General features: G+C 48.3%; 2 protein-coding genes across 2 annotated transcripts; both read left to right on the top strand.

Annotated features, from left to right (window-relative positions):
* Positions 1–1,879: 1,879 nt before the first annotated feature.
* On the top strand, positions 1,880–2,871 carry UCRPA7_6124 (putative 2og-fe oxygenase superfamily protein; the record flags this gene model as incomplete). The annotated part of the gene is made up of 3 exons (XM_007918663.1): positions 1,880–1,947; positions 2,001–2,067; positions 2,134–2,871. 3 exons carry the CDS (start codon positions 1,880–1,882, stop codon positions 2,869–2,871), a joined length of 873 nt encoding a protein of 290 aa, XP_007916854.1.
* Positions 2,872–5,830: 2,959 nt separating this feature from the next.
* On the top strand, positions 5,831–7,030 carry UCRPA7_6123 (putative 2og-fe oxygenase superfamily protein; the record flags this gene model as incomplete). Its single annotated transcript, XM_007918664.1, has 1 exon — positions 5,831–7,030. One exon carries the CDS (start codon positions 5,831–5,833, stop codon positions 7,028–7,030), a length of 1,200 nt encoding a protein of 399 aa, XP_007916855.1.
* Positions 7,031–10,184: the final 3,154 nt, after the last annotated feature.

Below are 10,184 nucleotides of genomic sequence, written 5' to 3'. Positions count from 1 at the left end.
GGACGGCGAACAGTCTGATCGTGTTGTGCTTGCAAGCTTGTTTGATGGGAAAGTACCTGGTGCATACAGCTCCGCCGATTGGGCTCAAGTGGTCCAAGCCCATGAAGCCTCGTGAGAGACTCTTGATAGCATTTAGACATGGATGCAGAAGTGATGCACATGCATGACTGTATAGTGGCTGTAGATTTACTGTATCGTCTTGCTTATGTAGGATAACCGGTCAACTTTCCAAAGAAATTGATGATAGTATTTTCTTGCAGTCCTTGGGTTCACAAACAGTGCTTCGATGTGATCAAACAACTTATAAAGAGCAATATGATGCTGCCTTTCGCAGCAAGGTCAATTATTGCATACTGAATAGTCCTCAGTCACTAGATCACCATCGAGCATGTCTAGGCGTTTTAATATGTTGTCCATTATCGACTAGAACTGTCAATTGATTTCTGAACTTAAGAATCTAAGGGACTAGAGTATGAAGGTAATAAGCGTCAACATTGTGGCTCAGCAGTATCTAACTTTGGGCCCAGCTTGATTCAAGTTTAATCGATGAAATGGCCCTGTTTTCTTGGCTTGCTTGGCTGCAAGACCCACAGAGAGAAACCGCTTCGCTGATCCGGCTTCTACACGGTGGCGACTTGGCAAATAGTCCTATCTAAGGCCGACCATCCTCCTGTGCCAACTGTCGTTTCAGGAAGGTGATCCACATCTACATAGACTAGTCTTGCTTATACAGATCATTATGTACCATACCTCATGCGTTTCAACAATCAGCTCTTTTCAGAAGCGTATAGATAGCTGGGGGTCCCCAAGAGACCACACTCAAATAGTACTGTTGGAAGTTGGTGGCCTAGAGATATGGTGGAATGTTCACTACATCCGGCAGAATGTGTGGCTTCTCCACTCTGATTCTATCCTGAAGAAGAGAGAATGCGCATGTTCGCGCCATACCCGCCGTGGTTTTACGGATTTAGCAGATGCAATGCGGGTATCATGGGTCTCCTTAAAACGCAGTCATCCAATCAAGTCACTGATTATGTACGATTGCTGATCAAAGTGATGACATATAAACAAGCAGGTGACCATAGGTGCGATTGATACGAACAGCGGGATTATCTGCCGATCTTGGCAGCACGTTCCTGAGACGGCCTCTCTTACGCGGCCGACTGGGCATGCATTCTTCCTGTTATCGGCATCTTGAGATGATCTGGGCCCTAGTTCGGTACCCGGCGACTAGAGGAAGATCGGAACGCCTCACGCGCTCATTAGCCATCTACTTGGGACTGGCGATGACTGACTTTAGGCCTCTTATGGTTACCCGCCAAGAGATTTTGTCATTATTCCATCTAAATGGTTGTATACGCTCTGTACTATTCAGGAAAGTTTGGTGAGGGGAAAGGAGGAGTATGTCATATCTAAAGTGCAAGTGGAGAAACCAGCGCAGCGTGGGGTAGGATCTGAGGGGCACTCTATCAGATGTCTGAGGGATGGTGTGGGAGATACTCTTCCGGCAAATGTGATACATGGTATGAAGTATAAAAGCCATAGAAGATAGAGGATGGAGGCCCGCCTTACTTAAGCTCTCTTTCCCTCTCACCTCAACATCGTCTCATCATTCTCGGTATTGGCATCAATTCACAAACATCAACTAAAAAGCACCATGGCTATCATTTCTGAGCTCCCGCAAACCGTACCCTGGCAAGGGAAGAAGGTGCCAGTCTATCCGATGGAGACAATTAGCTTCTCTCGATTGCTCTCCCAAGAACCAGCAGAAGTCGAAAGACTTGTTCGTTGCTGCCAGTCGGAAGGCTACTTCTATCTGGACCTCCAAGGAATCGACGGCCGTAGGATGCTAGAGGATCAACAGAAGACACTCGACCTCATGCATCGTTTTTTTGAGTCACCTATCGAAGCTAAGAATGAATTTGGGCTGATTTCCCCACATCTTGGGTATGTTTTGGAGCACGTGTATGAAAGTATTGGCCACTGATCATTTTCTACAGATATGAGCCTGTCGGCTCACGCACTGGTGTGCTTGAGAATACCAAGGACGGTTATGAGATGATTAAGGTTAGTGCCAGTCGGGATCCTTGTTGAAATTAACATGATGGGATTAGTTCATCTAACTTTGAATAGGTCTCAAGGGACGAGATCCAGAGACTCGATCCTCACCTGCCCCAAGTCATGAAGAATAGCGATGACATCAAGATCCTTGAGAATGCAATTGCGGGTTCTAACATCATTACGAAGGCCATTCTTTCAGCTCTTTCTACAGGACTGGGTCTCACTGGCGCTGCTCGGTTTGAAAACTCGCACCGCAATGATCGGCCCTCTACGAGCACTCTAGCAATGATGCATTATGTTCCCTCTGACCCAGCAAAGGATCACAATGTCGGCCATCAGAAGCATACAGATATTAGCTCTTTGACTCTTCTCTTTAGCGAACAATGGGGAATGCAAATTCGCCCTCCTGGTGCCCGAGAGTTCGGGTTTGTTGCTCCCAAGGTCGGCTCCGCTATTGTCAACGTGGGCGACTCCCTGCGTTTCGCTAGCGGCCATACAATGCAGTCTTGCATTCACAGGGTTGTACCGGCAAACCCAACCGAGCACCGATACTCCATTGCTTATTTCCTTAGAGCCGAGGATGATACAATGTTCACTGATAGCGAGGGCAGGTACATTACTGCTGGACAGTGGCATGACGAGAAGTTTTTCGCCTTCACAAGCCCACCCGAGATTCAGGCTTTGGCCCCGAGCTCCATGTTGCTAGGGGGAATGTCCGAGGAAAAGGAAATAGAGGTTCAGCAGCCAAAGGAGGGAGTCCTCCCTACTGTGACAGTGGATAAGATCAAGACTGCTGTTGAGGCGTACTAGAGTTATATAACATCTAAATGGAGTTCTAGTAGTAAAAAGCAAAAGCACTCTCATTGCGTTTCTGCAGAGAGATATGTTGATTCGATTTATTTCCGTGTAGACGGCATCCGTGCTATACACCTGGCATAATCCGCGATACCTCGGCAAGATGTAAGCTACTCAAAATGCTACTAAGGACATTTTTTCGACCAACCTGCCTTGCCATCTAGTAGACTCAGATGTCTCTTTGCAATCTGTCAATATATGAAATCACAAATCTGCAGGTGACGGTCAAAGCAGTGTACCTCGGTGCATCTTCTGCTAGCCATACGAAATCGCTGCAGGCAACAGTGAGGCGCATTCTGATCAATAATACAATTTATTCCCTTTTCGTGAAGGCAGATTTTCAAGCTTCTGCTTTACTGGTCAAAAGTCACATTGAAGATAAGCAATCGGGGTAATGCCAGTGCGCCTTGACGCTAAGTTCTGATAATGCAGAGGCTGAGCTTCTGCTCCGCCTCATTTTGAAGTCATCACGTGAAAAGTCCTAGACCCCGTGTTTGAGTTCTTGAACAGAATTATTCTTTATTATCATTTTGTGACCTGATATCATTGTTTATGTGATTGAGTCAAAAGTCGCCTTCTACCCGAGAGCCTCTTTATTCTTGTTGGTATAAATGGATGACATCTATCATCATTTTGGGCGCCGAAAGATTTGGGACAAACATGATGTGCCTAAAGCACCGAGCCTGGATGTCACTGAGATATGGCAGCATCCTTCTCTGGACCGCGTTGTTATTGAACACAAAACAATTAGCTCGGCTGATCTAAATGGCTGGATTGAAGAAGAGCCGGCCAGATGCTTCGGGGGCGAACAACACGGTCGTATCGTCCGATTAATCTGGGTTGGTAAGAGCCCGACTTCTCGCCGGCAGATCCCGTCTACGAAGTCTCTGGACCATGTGCTCGATTCCTGGGAGCTGAAAACTGCTTCTGAATACGCCCAGAGCTGCTTTGCTGGAGTGTCTGCACTACCTCCTCAAGACAATATCCGCACTTTCACCTTGACGTACCACCCGAAGTTGGCAGTCGCGTGGTCACACAACAGTTATAAACAAGGGCTAACTCCTCACACTCAAGGGGTTATATATGCTGAACCAGAGGAGCGAACTGAGCTTGTCGGCATTCTGGAGTCTCACTGGCGCAGTCCGCTTGTGACACACGCTATGTTTCCGGCTTTCTTGTGCGCCATCATGTTCATTCATCAACTGGATATCACATCAGACGGCATTAAGACTGAGGTGCGAGAAGTCGAACTGAGAACCGGCCACCGTCGAAATACACGCCGTCGTCAGGAAGCTCCTGCATCAGGAGAGTTAGGACAGCTCTCGGCTAAGATGAGCGGTTGTGCTTCGAAACTGGCTAGCGGAATTAGAAAGATCAAGGTCGTTGAGGCTTTGAACGACTTCATGTCCGCGAATGCATTGACCCCTAGCGTCGAAAAGAGTGGAAGTGGTAACGAGACCAACCTGGGTATCTCATCACGAAAGCAAGCCAGGCTGTTATCAGTAGCTGGAAGGGAGATACTGGAAAGCTCCGTCGATTTGATCAAGGACCGCCTCCGCATGCAAGTTGTAGAGAACGAATACATGCAGCAACGAGTGCAGATCCAGATAGCGGCACTCTTTCATCTGATCGCACAACAAGACAACGCTATTGCCTTCGAGGCAGCAAACGCAACTCGAAGCATTGCCGCCTCCAGCCAGAAAGACTCATCATCAATGAAGATGCTTGCCTTGGTGGCCATGTTTTTCCTGCCAGGAAGCTTCATTGCGGCTTTATTCTCAACGCCATTGTTTGACTGGAATGCTCCGCGTCCAGCATCCATTGGAATCCAGACGCTCCCTCAATTTGGGCTCTTTTGGGCCATTACAGTCCCGCTGACTGCTTTCATTTTCATTTTGTACAGTGTATGGATGTATTTGCTGAAGAGAGACCAGCGTAAGTCTGACGGGTGTGAACGGCCAGAAAGAACACATTCATTTTCTTCAAGCACCTTTGATATCAACTGGGTGTAATTCATGATGTATAGAAGCCATTCGTCTAGAGTTTCAGCTGGTTTCTGATCGTGGATTGGGAAGAGACCAGATTTTCTTTTCCGTAGCCAGATGATTCTCTAGCATAATTGATGTAGTCAAGATAATAATCACGTTGTTTGGCCTTGCTCTTCATAGAAAACGTCTAACGGCTGGCATGCACGACTTAACACAGACGAGTCCAATCATTATGCACCTGCTGTAAGATACTTTTTGCAGCGACTGGGCGCGCCAGCAATAGCTAGCCCTGCCCAGCAGGGTCTTACATTCATGCAGGCAATTGAGGAGGAACGGCCTGCTGTCAATGCGTTCGTGCTATCCCTCCACAGGAGGAGAACATACATAGTCGCCATTCAACCTATAGTACCCCTCTGTTTTGGTTGCCTCTACTATTTCACATCTCTACTTCTTATCAATATTGCTTGCGTCTGGATTGTCGTCGGATGCTATGGGTTCTTAGGACAAGGGTGTACGCGACGCGTTAAGCGCGTCTTCCAAATTGTTACTGGACGAGTATATCCTCAGCACAATACATCGTTTTTGGAGCGTGTAATAAAGAGAAAAGAACGCGTTTTAATCGTCGCTTCTCGCTTCAATCAAGATCTCACTCCTTACACAGTACATAATGATTAGCTGCAGGGATAAATAGGGGGTTCCAATCAAGGGTGGGAACGTAGTAATTTGGTGGCGTGGCAGAGTCGGTGGGCCATGTAAGTCCACCTCCGACAAACACATTCGCCCTGAAGAAGCACCGTGAAACTCACCTAACTTCGTCTCCAAACACCATTTTCTTATCAATAAAATCGATTTCCACTAGTCGCGAGGTCCAACGGGAAAGTCGATATTTTTTCTTGATTAAGAGTCTGTCATCTCGTGGGGACAGCATGAATGCCCTCGGAATGATTGACTTGACGGCGTCAGACTCGGAGTCTTCCCTGTCCAGTGGCCACCAATCCCACGACGAGGATGTCGTCTACAGCAGGTGGAAAGGGCAACTTCTTGACTGTCTGAATGGTATCACCTCTTCTGGCGACTTCTCCGCGTCTCGCCAGTACCAAACATTCCCGAATCCGTGTCTGCGGATTGCAGGGCGTGCGGCTGTCATTCCTCTGCCACTGACCGACCATGACGCCGAGGCGATTCGAGGCGCCTGCAAGGAGGCTCCGTTTGGTAGGGGAGACGAGACACTTGTAGACACATCGGTGCGAAAGACTTGGGAATTGGACGCTACACACTTTGAATGTACGAATCCTAGTTGGCCGGCCTTCTTTCGCACGGTCTTGGACGATGTGGCTACAGGTCTCGGCCTTCCGAACGTCCGCGCGAAACCCCACAAGCTTCTCCTCTACGAAAAGGGGTCTTTCTTCAAGCGGCACAAGGATTCCGAAAAGGAAGTCGGCATGATAGCCACACTTGTCATCTGTTTGCCAGCAGCGCATAGAGGGGGTTCCGTTCAGCTTTCTTTTGGGCCTGAAAAGCGCGAGATAGCTACAGCACCAGCATCGCCATTCGACATCACGGCGCTCGCGTGGTTCTCCGACGTGGACCATGAGATCAAGCCATTAAACTTCGGCCACAGACTGGTCCTCACCTACAAACTGTTCCAGTCGGGTTCCGCCAAGCGATCTGCCCACTTCCTCGTCGAGCAGTCACGGCAGCTCAAGAGCATTCTCGGTAAATGGCGGCCCCAGTTTCCTACTACGTTGATGCTCGCCTACCCACTAGAGCATCAGTACACCAAGTCCAGTCTGTCTTTGAAGAATCTGAAAGGCCGCGATCACGCTGTGTGCCATAGTCTGAAGGAGATAAGCGCTGCGTGTGACTTGCACCTCGCCCTAGCCCACATGACGCGTACGGAGGATGATCCGGATGATTACTACGGTACTGGTGACGGCGAGGTATCTGTAACCCTGGACACCATCTATTCGTGTGAGGGCTTGCAAATAGGATCAAGCCACGATGTCGACGAGGCCGAAATTTTAGGCTCGATCTTCAAGGACCGGGAACCTGACAGCGAGGACGAGGGAGAATTTACAGGTAACGAGAGTGCACCTAGTTCTTTCCGATACCACGATACTGTATGACCCCAAATTATCGCCCTTGCGATCACTAGCATTTGATATTGACACTCTCGTACAGGTTGCTGTGCTAATTCCCAAGCAACATATTCATCAGCTCTTGAAAACCAGTTTTTATTCAGGACTTTCTAATGAAGAGGCGGAGAACCTCCTCTCCATGGTCAAGCAAGACTTTCACGAGCACCAAGATAGGCCATTTCTCATATCAAGTACTTTGAAAGTCATGACTAAGGCCCTTGACGTAAGTCATGGCTCAGCTCAGTCCACGTTGCCCTGCACTGTTGCCAAGTGGGCTCTGGAAACAAGCCAACAAGATCTTTACCAAATGGCGCTGAAAGTCGCCCTGTCATCTAAGACATTTTCGAGTGACCTACTCGGCGTGATCTCCCATTTTCTTGACGAAACTTTTGCCAAGAATCCCAAAGACGTTGACTGGGAAAAATGGTTCGTATCCCTGTCCTGCCTGAGGAACCAATGACCGAAGGATCTCTGATCTTATAATTTTGTACCGGGGCGTCTGCTGATGCTATCTAGGCTTGGCCCCATCTTGCGCTCTACATCTGTAGGGGGATGGTACTCTGTAACGAAAATGTTCACAACACGTCTTGGGACCAAATCTCTGCAAGACTCGTTTAGTCTTTGGGCTCAATCACAGTTAGACCTTAAACTTGATACGAAGGCATCCTTCACGCTTATAGATCACGATTTCTTCTTGGCTAACTTAGACCAAGCTGTGACAAGTGACAGGGAAGTAGACATTTGAGATCCGCTTCGGGACTGTCCATTGCATATCCTTCTAGCTAACTTATTTATTTAGAATACTCTCTGCTCTCACTTCGCGGGGTAGCCGTGAACTTATTTCCAAGGTCTTAGAGTCCATTTTCCAAAGACGAGCGCAATACAACAATGAAGCATTCAAATTCATTTTCGAGAACACTCTTGAGCGAGCTTGTTCGTCTCTCGTGTTACAGACGTCGGACCTTCCTGTGGGAGCCTTCTGGGGTTACATTGCTCAGAGCGACGAGTCAAGAGTGCCCTGCCAACGGTTTATGGTACTAATCAAGCAAAGTCTCACAGTTGGTGTCACAGCTCAAGCTATTCGACTCATCGAAGAATCTCACAGAGTCCTGAGTGAGGCAATGCCGTCGTGGGATCGATCTAGTATCCGTAAAGACAGTTTGGTGCACGACTTACTCGCGCCGCTTGCTTCTACATTGCAGTATCATCACATCACCTTCACACCAAGTGTTGCTGGGTTTTTTGAGTTCCTGATACGAGAGGTCCTGCATTTCAAAGTCCCAACACATCCACAAAAGCCCAGAGGTTGGCGTCACAAGCGACGAGGGTGCTCTCAAGAAAGAGGTTGCATGGACTGTGTTGCTTTGAATGCTTTTCTGGAGTCCGAAGATCAGAAAACCTGGTCCTTCTGCGCGGCAGAATCCCGACGGAAGCATATTGACGCTTATCTTCCTCCTTCCCTTTTCACGAAAGACACACTCCGGAACCGGGCACCATATACCCTTGTTGTCGAGAAACAGGGCAAAGAGCATGCAGAAGAATTACAGAAATTCCTCCAGCAGCTCAAGGATTTTGAAAATGTGCTTGCCCCTTTGCAAAGTGATGTCTTCGCAGCCATGCTGGGCGAGGCAGCATATAAGGAATTGATTTTGCTTGAAAATATCAAGATGGGATTGCCGCCCAGATCTGTTGCGGGAGTCAAGAGGCCCTCTGAAAGCTACGACACTGCAATCAGTGTTCGGCAAAGGCGGTGATATTTACCATAAAGGAGGGGCAAAGTCCAGGCATATTCCGATCGAAGCAGGAGACACCAAGGACGATCATCAGACCAGTTGTCAAATTGTTGATGCAGGCGGTATTGAGCCATTGTGCGGGGTTTGCATAGATGGAAGTAGCCGCATGTCGACTTGGATTGTCAAGTCATTTGGCTAATCTCACGCTACTTGGCACAGCTGGATCAACTTCCGTCGTCATCCCGTTCATAGATTGGGAGTGATTACCAGCACAAATCGAATTACAAATCATCAAGGACGATGACCAAAAGTCGTAGTAGGTAGTTCCACTATGGTCTTAAGGCTTGCTGGCACCGACAGAGGTGATGACTTCATCTCTACTTAGAGGAAGCTCCTAGTGACAAATTGTTAAACTCTTGTAAAAGTGTCAATTAGGTACTGTGAATGAACAGGTATTGCTTGTGGCTATCTAGAACCCTTTTCATTGAAGTACAATCGTACTATTCCCATGTTCTCTACTTAACGAGAGCAAAAGGACAGTACCAGGAAATCTGATTCGGTTCAAGCCTGGATGATCCGGCACAAGTTCTTTGCCAAACCAGTGAACAATAGAATCAAGCCTCCATTGCTATAGTCTAAACATATGAACATCATCTCAGTCGCGAAAAGGGTCGTCAATTCTCTGATCAACTTTGACAAACCCTCGTTTCGTTGACGATGGTACTTCAAGTAATGGAGGCATGGTGCATCTGCGACGCTCCAAAGTCACATCAGAGAGCTGGTGAAGTGCATAGACAGCGTCATTTTCTTTGTTGGTAAGGTCGAGCAGCCCGTGCATCTGCTGGAACTCGACTAGACCCATGCCGATTGGCCAGTCCTTCTGGAAACTGTTCATGCCTGCCAGCGGTGCAGGTCCTCGAGACGATACCGGAGCTGAGGCAGTGGCGCAATGTCTGAGGTAGACACTCGCGTGGTTGTCGACGAATCGCATGCTTGAGATAGCAGCGGGATTAAGAATCTCAGTTGCGGCTTCGCTATTGGAATCCGATGCGTGGCCCGAGTCAGAGTCAACGTCATCGCGCGAATTGATGGTGACGCCGACTTGAGATGCGGATTGAGGAGCAATTCGCTGTGTAGGTGACCTGGGAAGAGACGGAAGCTTCCAATGTCCCATTCCGGATGGAAGAAAGGGGGTGTCTTGAAATGCGCCTTGAGGTTCCAGTTTGTCGAGGCCATCCGCTCGTCCCAACTCGTCTTCCAGTTCGCGAAGCTGGTTCTCCGCTGCGACGAGTACCTCACAGAGAGCATCTCCCGCTGCACGTATGACTTTGTTGGTGGATGTTGTCCAAACCAAACGTTGGTTCATAGAATCGTCAACATATTCCTCGACCTCGGTTCGCAGTTTTGCC

This window comes from Phaeoacremonium minimum (assembly GCF_000392275.1).
Source record: "Phaeoacremonium minimum UCRPA7 unplaced genomic scaffold PA7_03_scaffold_453, whole genome shotgun sequence".
Lineage (NCBI taxonomy): Eukaryota > Fungi > Ascomycota > Sordariomycetes > Togniniales > Togniniaceae > Phaeoacremonium > Phaeoacremonium minimum.
Note: the sequence above shows the minus strand (reverse complement) of the source record. Positions and strands in the feature narration are given on the sequence as shown.